Raw genomic sequence first — 12,761 nt, 5'->3', positions numbered from 1 at the left:
AAATATATATTTTTTTATAACTATTAATTGTATTTTTAGATTTTAACCCCTAAATATCAAAGTATTCTAAAACTCTCTATTCTACTATTCAGTGTAAATTTTATTTTTTCATTTATAGAAATGATATGGCGTCTTCATAAAATGAGTTATTTTCAAATATGAAAGAAGGAAATGAAAATTCGTGTCAATCATTTAATCATGACGAAGATGATCTTCAAAGTAACTACCAGATACTTTGAATACTTTTATTTTATAAACTTCATTATTGGTTTCTAGAAATTTTTCGATAAATAATTTATTAATTATTAAATAAATAGAAAAGACATAAAAGAGGTAAATTTTTATTAAATCACTGTTTTTAATCATTTTTGCGAGTATTTTTGTTCGCACTTACAAGAAGAAAATTTAAAAGAAAAAATAATCTCAAACATTTGTCAATGATTTTTTAAAGTTGTTTGAATTTTATGATTAATTTTACAGCAAAAAAAAATGTATTAATATTGTTATGTCCCGAAAGGAGACTAGTACTAATTATTTTAATTAGTTGCCTGATTTATTTACGAAACCGACGGTTTCGAACTAAGGGAACAGGCTTCATAAAATAAAAGCTTAAAGACTGAATGCTGACACGTTTATTTTCTCAATTACAAAATGAACCCTTACAAGAATCTTTGGAATTGACAACTCGAACTTGATCCGTCCTATTGATTTTCACAATGAAAGAGAAACCAATCAGTTAGAATAATAATAGGACCCAAAGATAAGATTCTAGATAAAAACGATTTTACTTACAAGTGTATTCTTTGTGTATGACTTAAGTCAATTGGATGCAGGAAAACTATTGATTGGTGAGGTTGGCCCAATCCTGGTTGATCCTTGGCACCACCTGTTGATGGAGAGTTCCTTTGAACGTTGAGGGTTGGTTAAGCGTTGGGTAACGTTTCCTAAGCGTTGGATGAGCGTTGGCGAAAAGTTGGATGTGTGTTGTCTGAGAGTTGAGTAACGCTTCCCAATCTTTAGTTGAACGTTGGATGAGGGTTGTCTAAGCATTGGTTATTTTATAAACTGGGTAACGTAGAATTTAGAAAGGAGTACCCAGGAGACAAGAAATTGGATAGGAGCAGAACTTATTCGCTCAACAGCACTGATATAATTTTTACAAACACGATGAGTATAATTTCGGTGGCGGATCTTGACTGACTAAAAGGTGACAAATCTGCGGGTTTTATAGCCGCAATCACTAGTTTTATAATTGTTACCAAGGGTTACAATAGAATTATAAGGGGTGACCAGCGAGGAAAATCAATTAAATTTTGTTCCTTATGATTCAAAGACAAGGTGTTCACATATAATACCAAAGATATTCTGTTATTCTAATTTAAATTGTTATTAAATTAAAAACCTAGACAATAGAAAATGGAGTTATAAAATGAGAAGCAAGAATAGATACAAAATTTAAGAATTAGGTGATGAAATGTTTGGTTGCACTGCAGGAGAGAAGTAATAGGGGGGGGTTGTACGATAGAGCAGCTGGAGGTGGAGAAGGTGTTTAACGATGGTAGGAAAAAAAATGAGCAAGCATTTGTGAGGGCCAGGGGTTAAGATTGCACCGTAAAAGTTTTACGAGTCGCGGAGGCACTGCCTCCTTGCATCTGCTCGCTGGCTTTATTTCACCCTTAGACCATTTTTCTTTTTTATTCTGGACGCGTGCGTCTCTAGCTTCCAGCGTAAATTACATCGTCAGCCATAAACACAACCGTGCATCGTTCTGTTTTCGCTAAAGCATTTTCTAAAGAGCTGCAGAAAAGGCGGCTTCTTCTTTCCCATATATTACTCCCACACATACACTCACACACCACACTATTCTTGTCTCTTCAACGCTCTAGATATCTGATAAAATTAAAATCCTTCCTCCCATCAAATATAACAAATCGATGAAAAGTATTAAATATTTTTTTTTTAAATTTAATTACAAGTTAGATCTACAAGCAAAAAAGAAAAATGTTACCCTTTTCCCGCAGAACTAGAAAATTGATAAACCTTAACAAAAAGAAGAAATATCTCGATTTTGTTCTCGGCGAAAAGTGACAAACGATGTAAAAGGGATTCGTATATCCCCGTGGACGTAGGGTAGAATCGATATTGAGTTATTTACTCGAGTCGCAATGTACGTTTTTCCTGTTAAAAAAAACATCAAAACGACTCGAAACCTCGCGATGTTTCCACCCTCTATACATACGTCCCTGAACAACATGCGGGCAAATGAATATTAGTGGCACCCTTGAGACCAAATTAATAACGTTTCGCCCCCTCCTCTTAACGTAACATCTCAAAATTTGCTGTGTATATAGTACATATAATACCCGTCGTATATTTAATAGTATATTCTCAATTGTGTACACTATCTTGTCACACAGAAGACGTATTAGGTGGTAGTATTTTATTCTAATTAACTGCAAATTTATTACAATAATTAAGAAATTGTTCATAATAATTTTTATTTATTTTCTGCCACAAAGTGCATGTACACTTTAAGAAATTCTCTATTTAAATCTACATTAAAATCCTACATTACCTATTAAAGTTTTGCGAAACAACCTTAACGGGGAGAATGCTCGTATCTTTCGAAAAATTCTTGCCAAACGACTTTAGATCTACATGCACTATGAAGGAAATTCACCTTTTCCGTCTTCTATATATAAAAAGCTGGAGAAATTAATCCCTAAGGATACAACCCTATGATGAGGTAGGTCAGAGGGGTAAGATGAAGAATTCTTTTTATATCCACCGAAACGCCCTGATGCCTCGTTTTCTACTGAGAACGATTAACTTGAGAAAAAGTACATGGGTTCTCTGCTTCGCCTCACGCTACCACTTCCATTGCCAAAGTACTTTTTCCTCTAGTCCTAGTTCAATGCTAAATGCTCAAAATCGTACTTACTATAAGGGGTCTTAGCTTCATCATTATGAATCAAAAAGGAAAACTAGTATGGGACCCAGAACAGAATAGCAAAAAGTTTTATGATCTACTATCAAAATTTCAGATAAATCGATCTGTCCTCCCAGTTTGAAAAATATGATCATAATTTCAAGTCATTTAATGAGTCTTGAGTCTGTTTAGGAGATTATAAAAAAACTGATCATTACTAAATCTAAACTTTTCTTCTATGAAGATTCATTTTGAAGTTTAAATTTTATTTGTCAGTCGCGTGTAAATGAAAACATGTCAGTTTCTGCCTTGAATTTGACGTGAATACTAAATCGAAAATGTATTGATTCCCTATAGTACGCGCGTGGGTATATGTTACTTACTTTAGCTCAAGAGCATATCCCGAATCGTAACAGCGTATACTCAGTAAACACGAACTGGTATAGGGCTCCATAAAGCGACGTATGTTTAGGTGAAGGTAGTAATCGAAGAACCTGTTTGCTTAATAATCTTACTAGTCAGTGCGATTCAATCTGAAATCAATAACATCATTTCCTCTAGCTTTTCCATTATCAAACATTTGCTTTTCATCATATTCATTAAACGTTTTACAAATTTTTCTAAAATTCCAAAAGAAGAATAAATGAAGAATTCCACTGAATATTATATTCTAATCGAAGTAAATAGTATCTATTTGATTGTTATTGATGAATCATGACCATTGAAAATCGATGACGGGTGGTGACATCAATTCACAGTTTATATTATAATGACCTAAATTAACTGACTTTATAATCCTCAGGTTATAAAGGACGGTAATAATCTTAAATATTGTCAGAATAATGATTTCCATACATCAGGTTGGTTTAACTAAAATATTATATGTATGCCTTGATTTCTAAAGTATTTTCAGTCCAGTATTTAACCACAAAACTCTTAAATTGAAAAGTTATTTATTTATATATTTGTAATTTGTATTCGTACTCCACTCGCACTCGAAGGTAATTATACCAGGTTGATATAAAACGATGAGTCAAGATTATGAAAATATCCGGTGGAATAAGAACAAAGGATACAAGAAGATGAAAAGTAAACTGGACTCTGGGAAATGTCAACGTCGTCTACTCATGGGATGATGTGTTTTTTCTCTTTCTTTTTCAATGGTTAGAAATAAAAAGTTTTGTCCTGTAACCTGTCTGTCAGCACACTAGGTCTTCGTTCTTATTTCGTTCGTTTTCTCTTTTTTTTTTACTTTTGTTTTTCTTTACCGCTTCCTCTAAAGCTGCTTCAGTCGATACATCCGATACGAAATTCTCCTTCAGGCTTCCATTGCCGAGGTTGCCCTCTAACCCTTCCCACCAGTCTCAAAAGCAGACATTGGATTGCAGGATTCAACGTAAGCCGCACACGTCCCAGCCTCGTAAGCGTCCGAACAAGTCGTCCAATTTTTAGATTCGTCCAAGTTTCTTCAGAACTACGAATCCTGCTGTTTATTCTCTTTTTTTTTGAACTTGCCTTTTTCCGAGAATGTGCACCCAAGCCTTTGGAAAATGGTGTATATACACTATAAACATAAATGGGACATGATTTTTGAACGAAATGAAGAATTGACGACAAATTTTGAAGCGATGGATAATCTAATTTTGTAATATCTAGAAAAGAATTTTTAGATTTAACCCAGTGGGCAGGAGGATGTCTTAAAGATATACTAAGAATGTTGTATCAATCCAGAAGTCGCTACTGAATCAACTACCTGTCTTCTTCGTGTCAAAGTCAATCCAGCAACCACGATCAAGTAACTAGTTGTAAACTGTCATCGAGTTTCTTCTTCGACTTCAGTCCAGAAAATCTCTTCAAGTACCGAGTGTATTCTTCGAGTCTCGTCATAGTCAAGTTCATTCAACGAGATAATTTCTACTGAGAGGCACATTTCTATTTTTCTAAGGACTGCATTACTTCGACTTCAACGTCAAATCAATAATTCGCTCACTCCTAGGCTGAGGAGTGTTATATCTAATTTACATCGACACCAGGACTCCAAACCTTTTACTTTAGCTGGCCCGAAAACAATTCGAGGGAAATCTACTGCATTCTTTGTTTCCGCTAGACAACGTCAATTCTTCGACCTCACACTAAAGGATGTATCGCTTGTTAGGTCTACGACTCTAAGAATAATTTTAAAATAATACTTTTAAATTATGTTAAAATATTTTCTAATCCATAACCATTCCAGTAAAAAATTAAAGCTAATCATAAAACCCAATTATAACGCAAATTTCATCATACTGTAATTATAATTGTCTTGTGATGGTACTATCTCGACGTATGGTTTGTAATTAAACATCAAATTGACACTAGAAATTAGCATCGATAACATTCAATCAATATCATCATTTCCCATTGTAGTTGATACTTGTCTCTAATGATCATAGTGTCATTAGGATCAATTCAAAATTTAATCACGACAATTATTCCAGTTCAATTATAGAATTAAATGTGTAAACATTATTGACAGGGTTAATATGCTGACATACTTTAATAATAATGCTATAAATCTTTTATTCGTTATATATGAACAATTTCACCTAGGCATATGACATTATATCAATTTAGATATAGACGAGATTGACAGATATATGTACACAGAACTGGTAACTGGGTTTCAGTTTAAATTCCGGATGTAACAATGATACTGAAGGATAGATGGCTCGTCCTTAATTACGAATGGTCCTTAATGTGGACGTATTGATTTATGTGAGGAAATTGATGTCTAGGATATGGTATGAATAAATTAATTATTCGATATTCTGTTTTTTATGTGCTTTTAAATATTCGAAATGTTAGATAAATTAGTAGAAAAATTCTTTTAGAAAAAATATTCAGTGGTTAGATTATAAGAATCGTTATCAAGCCAGAAAGTTTTAACAGATCGATCCTGAGGCGGAGCAAGTTTCCCTTTGCCACTATTCTTCCTGCTTTCTTTCGCTGTCTTTCTTAACGTTCTTTCCACAAAGAGTTGGTCGTTCTTTCTTTTCGAATCAGGGAAGTTTCATCTTCTTTTCTACTTTCTTTTTTCTCTGTGAGCAAGTTCGAACTTGTAATTGTTTTTTTTTCAAGTAGCTGAAGTCGGTTCTCTGTTTTTCCCGCTTTTATTAGAAAATATAATTTTTTTTTAAAAAGTGACGATTGGACACAAAACCAACCGACATCTCGTTGGATACTGTGTTTAAATATGAGTTGAAGAGGGGTACATCTTTTGGAAAAATTAATAATTACCATTCTGGTGGATTATTTCAGAGATTAATTATAAATTCTGTGAACTGGCAAACTGCCGCGCCGCCTCGAAGTGCACAATATATATGGGCGGCAAAATTACAATTTAGAATTTAAGATATATCATTTTTTTCATTTTTATCACAGAGTCGCGAGTTTCTTTTCCTACAAAAGCTTCTCCTAAATTTTGAGGACGAAATTTTAAATGTGAATTTCCCTTCCTTGCCAGTGAAAATGTTGCCGTTCTTCGTGCTCAGGAAAATGTCTCTGTAATATCTGCTGAAGTATAAGGAAGGTTCGGCCGATTCGTATATTTCGCGTCGAGATGGGAGTGAGGGAGAGAGAGAATTCTATGTTAATGCAGGGGCATAAACTATAAGCTAGAGCTAGACAGGCTCACGACTGGCTTTACCAGGAAGCAGCTGTATCTAATGTCGAATTCGCTTCCTTGCGTAAATCTCACCTAAAGAGAAGTATTTCCCAACGTTATTTTCAACTCTAGATTTAAGGTGTGCCTCATAAATTTTCTTAATACAAAATTTAAAACAAAATTCATTCTTCGCTTTTGATTTTGAATATTCTTTTCTTTTGATAACTAATGTAAAGCGTTTTGGTGGTAACGGTTGAGGGTAGTCCCCCTTAATTGCTTTTGTCAAAAATGTTTTATATAACTAAAATTATCTTCGCAGTAAGTAATCGCAAATGCAAGTACAATTATTAATAGTCTGAAAAGTAACATCCTTCGGGGATATGTTTCTAATTCATTTCGAGCTTTCTGTATTTGCCTGAACTATAAGTGTCACGTACCATGGAATATAGTTGGAACGATGATTATGAGCCAAGTACCTTGAGACGCCCGCGGGGCCAAAGTTCAATCCCATAACTGTGTAAAAAGTTTCATCACGATATTATACGTGGTCGGATAAAAAAGTTGCAGCAACGGAATTTTCCTGCTTCCAATTTTTTTTCCCCCTTCTTCTTTTTTTTTTTACAAAGATTGTGTTCATTACGAATTTTTTTTCCACAAACAATTGTAATCCTCTTCAAGTAGAAAATATAAATATTCAGTGGTAGAGAGAGAGAGAGAGAGAGAGAGAGAGAGAGAGAGAGAGAGAGAAGAAAAATATACAAATTACACAAATGAGAATGAAAATTTTGACACAATTTTTTTCTCTCTTCTCGCGAATCCAAAAGAAAATACCTAAAAGATATTGTAGGCGTTCGTGATTAAAGTTGAATGCCTCTATAAAGCGTGACACATAAACGAGAGAGGACAAAACAGGGGCGTGTGCATTTAATTTGCTTAACGACTACCGTCTCTCACTTTACTCTTATCACGCGCGAGTAACGATTTTAAAACGTTTTCGTTCCCTGCAATTTATTTAGGAAACTTGAGTCTCGTGTTGAATTGAGAAAAAAGATATTTTCAACAATTTCCTATTCTACTTTGTAGAGAGAATAAAAAAAAATGTTAAGGTCCATTATGTAACTAGAAAGAAATTGAAGAATATGTAAATTCAAATAAACGTAACATGAAAATTATATTTATTAAAAAGTTATCACAAATTAAAAAAAAATTTCTTAATGATCAATAATCGCTGGTGGTACTTTTTTCTTCCATGCCTTGATCCATTTTACAATTATTTCCCTTTCACGAATTCTTGCATTCTTTAAATCTTCAGTGTCCGTTGGACGATCAACTTGAAGATCCATACAATGAGATGATCCTAAAAATTAAGAGATACAAAAGAAGTCAGTAATTAATTAATTATTAACTTAATTATTAACAAGCTTTCTGAATTTTGATTACCTTTTATGAAAATTGACGGCGACGCTTCATTAAGATTATCTAAAATTGAAAGAGCATGCCAGGGATCTAGATTCCCATTGACAAAAAGAACATTTTGAACATCTGGTATTCTACCACCGTACATGACATTCGTTCGCTTTATTCCTTCATTTAGTAATATTTGCGTGTACCTAAAATGAATATTATTATCTTATTTAATTTTTAATTACCCTTGATTCTACTCAGACTCCCTGAAGTGCATCATCAAATTTCGATGTGTATTCAAATTGTTTGCAAACTTTTTCTTTAATTGCAAATAATAATGTAAACATTCAAAAATTGTATTGAACAAAATTTATTTATTTAAAGTTACGGAACTAGTCTAGAATTCATCCCATGATCTATCGTAACGAACGCGACTAAGACGTCACAAGTGATTCAAGAATACCATTCATCATGTCGCATTTGATATACCATGCGATACCTAGAGTCATAGTTTTAAAAATCAAGCCCCTGAATAGAAAGTATTCAGGGTTGAGTTCCGAGGTGCACCTCGAGGAAAGTCGTCAGGCGCACTGATCCAGAGATGCCATTAGGCGGAGGAATTTCATCCCCACTCTTGCGCCATTTTACATTGACTTAAATGTAAAATGGTGCAAGAGTGGGGATGAAATTCCTCCGCCCAATGGCATCTCTGCACTGATCGAAAAGACAGAGCGTGCGGGTATTTATACCAGCGCGAAGAGAGCGAGTGGTGGGGGAAAAGGCAAGCGGCGCGAACTTCGTGCGCTGTCGTAAGTCTCTTCCTCTCTGCCTTTGAGCTGTTCGCGAACACGGTAGCTAACAGATTAGCTCGGTCGGATAGGTGCCTGGCTCGGTGGGCGGATCAAGGGTACTTGGTTCGCGCCCATTAGCCTGGGATTTTTCCGGCACGTGAGATAATCTGAGCGGGAGGTTTGACGTCGAAGTATAATGATGTGCACCGTCGATTATTGTCCGGTACACACCATTAGAATTCGACTGTCGATAAACCGGTTGTACTCGGAGAGGTTTTCTACAGTTTCCCTCTCCACTGGCGAGAAAACCCATTTAGACGGGTGGTCCAGGCAAATGCGAGTACTCCTAACCTCAAAGTCGTTCTGTAGAAACGCAAAATCAAGTTGGTATATAAGAGTGTGTGTTCTGACAGTTGGCCAAGCCTCAAGTCATTTAAGAAAAAAAAAAAAAAAAAAAAAAACACGGTAGCTATGCTGTATGACGCATTCAAATTTCTAAATAATAAAATTTACTTACTCATCGCCATAAACATCTTTGCAGAGTTTTGTAAAGTATTCGTAAGTTAAATGAGGACCAAATATACAATTTTTTGACTCTGTTGTTTGAAAGAAACCATATTCGGTGCAAGTTTGGAATATCCATTGCCTCACTATAAACAAGGTGATTACAAAGGTAACAAGTTAATTACTACAAAAAAATTATAAGACAGGACAATTTGAATATTTAATAAAAAAGAAAAAGACTAGAAAAAAGTTACTTACTGATGTTAGAATTCCAAGATTCGTTTTGAAGTAATTTAAGCAGGGAACTGTAATCAATGTCTGTACATGCTTTTTTATTATTCACAATTTTCGCCAATCTTTGAAAAGGTGTTCCTAATGTTATATTGGTCATTTTATCGCATGCATTTGCAATTGCAGATTTACCACTTATCATCGCATTATACTGAACGATACTTGAAAATGTCTGAAAAGTTTTCATACAATTAATATTAAATAGTAAATACTGAATAACAGTTCAAATAATCTATAAGAAAAATCGTTTACCTCTGTGAGGAACTCGAAAAATATTCCTTTACCGCTGAGAGTTGAAGTATCAGGAACGTTGCATAAGCTGAAAAATAGGATCATCTATAAAATTCTAAATTTACTCGAAAGAACAGGGTCTAAATAAATAAATTAAAGTGATGAAAGTATGCAACTTACTTGAACTCTTCTTTAATTGTTTCCTTTCCCACCTTTGAGCGGACAAGAGCTTCCACCGAGTCGATGGCTTTTCTAATTTCAATAACACATTGTTTACTGTATTTTCTCAATGATGCTGTAACTACATCCAAATATTCTGCAATTGAAATCAAACTGTTACAGTTACTTTTGCAAATAATGAAGAACTTTTAAAAATTTTCACATTAGGATTAATTTTTATATTGTTGTTATGAAATATATAAATATCGTAAAATATGTTCGTTCTATTTTCAGTAAATTTACCGTAGAAGTTTGCCTTTGCGTGCACTGGAGCACTGCTGGCCAAAGCTCCCTGTAAAATATTAAAAAAACGTAATCTGAATTTAAAAAATGAACTTAAAATAATTTTATGTCGAAACACGTAATAGTGTTTAAAAAATTATTTTTCTTCTCTTACTGAAAATTTTAATTTATTAATTTTTTAAAATTTTTCTTTATGTATTTTATAAATATGTATATTTTGATATATATATATATATATATATGTGGATTTTGAATACTTGAACTAAATGTGGATATTTTTGCCTCATCCACACTGCCATATTTCCAGCATATGATCCACCAAAAACAATGACCATTGTATTGTTGAGCTTTCTTTCTCGCTTGACGGTTTCTATGAAATATGCCACATCCGCTAATGCTTGGTCTACATTTAAATATTTTAAATTTTTTGTACTGACGTTTCTACAATGTGGGGAAAAAAAAAATGCTTTTCATTATTCACTTTGTATTTTGTGCGGTTTTTTTTTTATTATTACATTTTTTTTTTTTTAAATATTTTTCCTGCAACAAAAAACTTTTTCATAAAAATGAAAAAATAAAAACAATACATGGTAAACGTACTCGAAGGGTCTACTTCTGCCATAAAATCGATGTTCCGTGTAGTACATCAACGCTCCATGTTGAGCGCCTATTCCATGCATTAATCCCGCATTCAAAAATCCGGGATTAATAGTCCATTCGCCACCCAACATTATTAAAATTGGACCAGTGCCGTTAAAATATCCATCATTTTCGAGGTAACGCTATACACATAGACAGGTATATAGAGAAATATAAAATAAAAATTATATTTATAGTGTGAAAATGATTTTAGTGAAAACAAAAAATTGAAAAAGAATATTATATTTTTTTAATACATTATTCGTATATTTTCTATCATTTGGAAATTAAAATCGCTTGAAATTTGTCACTTGGGGGTTTTTGGGGTTGATTACAAATCCGATGTCAGTTTTCAAAAATTCAAAATGGCGGATCCAATATGGCGATCATAAAATTTTTTTTAAATAGAAAAACATGTTTTTATTTTAACATTCACATCGTTATAATTTTGTTTTTCATAATTTCAAATAAACATGTGACAAGTGTCGAGGAAAGTTTAAGATTTTTCTATTAATTAAAAAAAAACAAAAAAAAAATGAATTTTAACAAATTATTTATTAAATGTAACACCTGAAGAGGACACCAACGTTGGCGTCGAAACGTCGTGGAATTAAAATAAAAATATTTCACTATTATGTCCGGAATAATCCTGACTACAATTTTTTGAGAATAATTTAATTATTATTTGTCAATTAACAATGTGCATTTAATCATCGCTGATAATTTTTTTAATGATAAAAGATGAATGATAATAGAATACATTTGTATTTTTATAGACAAATTAATGTCAATAATCCATCAATTTAAGTGCGATAAAAATTTTATCTATGATGATGAAGATTTTTTATTAAAGTAGATATTGAAAAAATTAATTATGTGAAAAAATTAATAATTGCGATTAGAGAATTAAAAAATTTTCTTTTCTTTGTAATTCTTTGAATAAATTTTTCATTCACAAGTGCAATATAGATACTTTTTTACATGAAATATTTAAAAATAATTGATGATTTAAAATTTGTTTATTTAAATAATATAATGACTTGCAGAGAGAGAGAGTTTGAAATAGAATGCCTCAATTATTATAAACTCGTTGGTTACAATTTGAAATTTGATGTTTAAATGTAAAGTTATAATTAAATGTGCATAGTACACGTGTACATAATATATGGTACATATGTATGTACAGCATAATTGTATACTTTTAATTAACTATAATTAAATGTCTATAAAGTTATTCATTATTATAATTATTATAAAATTAACTTAGAAATTACAATAATTTCTTTTATGAGTTTCTTGTACTGACAATTTTTTTTTAACTTTAATTTTTCTATTATTTATAATACTAATTATTTTATTTAAATTCATAAATGAAATATAAAATAAAATTAAATATAGAAAATACCATTTTCCATGTACGAGTATCTTGAATATGAAAATGATCCACCATTTGTGTTATCCATTTTTCACTAGTCAAAGTGGTATTTCTCCAAAATGAGGAATCAGGCTCTTTTAATCCTTCATAAAATAAACCCCGAAATCCAAAACTTTCTCCATTATTAATAAATATACAAAGAGCTGAGATTAAATGCAGTAAAAACATTTTTCGATTATTTTTATTTTCTTCTTTTGGTAATATAATTTTCTGTTCATAAAAACCAAAACTGCGCGAAGTTGGAAAATTTATGTTATTTATGCTGACAAAAATTTTCAATTATGTCTCTCGTTATATAGATATAATATAAATTTGAGATTAGATAAGATTGATTTAATTGTCTTTTACGTACGAATCAGAAAATGATAATATTTATTGATTTCATAAATATAAAATCATTATACATTTAAATTGATCACTTTAAAATAAGAT

The 12,761-nt window shown here is 32.2% G+C and overlaps 2 protein-coding genes across 4 annotated transcripts in view; one reads left to right on the top strand and one right to left on the bottom strand.

Annotated features, from left to right (window-relative positions):
- The window catches only part of LOC122512820, a 415,571-nt gene that overhangs the window by 3,932 nt on the left and 398,878 nt on the right, over positions 1–12,761 (top strand). The window lies entirely within an intron of this gene.
- LOC122512852 (putative serine protease K12H4.7) lies at positions 7,715–12,619 on the bottom strand. Its single transcript, XM_043628953.1, has 10 exons — positions 12,300–12,619; positions 10,856–11,037; positions 10,513–10,696; positions 10,256–10,304; positions 9,974–10,109; positions 9,815–9,881; positions 9,530–9,734; positions 9,285–9,417; positions 8,013–8,182; positions 7,715–7,929 (listed from the first exon to the last, which is right to left on the bottom strand). Exons 1-10 carry the CDS (start codon positions 12,495–12,497, stop codon positions 7,784–7,786), a joined length of 1,470 nt encoding a protein of 489 aa, XP_043484888.1. The 5' UTR covers positions 12,498–12,619; the 3' UTR covers positions 7,715–7,783.

The sequence above is a fragment of the Leptopilina heterotoma genome, unplaced genomic scaffold (genome assembly GCF_015476425.1).
Source record: "Leptopilina heterotoma isolate Lh14 unplaced genomic scaffold, ASM1547642v1 Lhet_1, whole genome shotgun sequence".
Classification (NCBI taxonomy): domain Eukaryota; kingdom Metazoa; phylum Arthropoda; class Insecta; order Hymenoptera; family Figitidae; genus Leptopilina; species Leptopilina heterotoma.
Note: the sequence above shows the minus strand (reverse complement) of the source record. Positions and strands in the feature narration are given on the sequence as shown.

Coding starts and splice junctions, on each gene's coding strand:
- LOC122512852 (XM_043628953.1), bottom strand. CDS start 12,497: ATGTTTTTACTGCATTTAATCTCAGCTCTTTGTATATTTATTAATAAT. Junction 10,697..10,855: donor GGCAGAAGTAGACCCTTCGA/GTACGTTTACCA, acceptor CCCACATTGTAG/AAACGTCAGTACAAAAAATT. Junction 10,305..10,512: donor AATATCCACATTTAGTTCAA/GTATTCAAAATC, acceptor AATATTTTACAG/GGAGCTTTGGCCAGCAGTGC.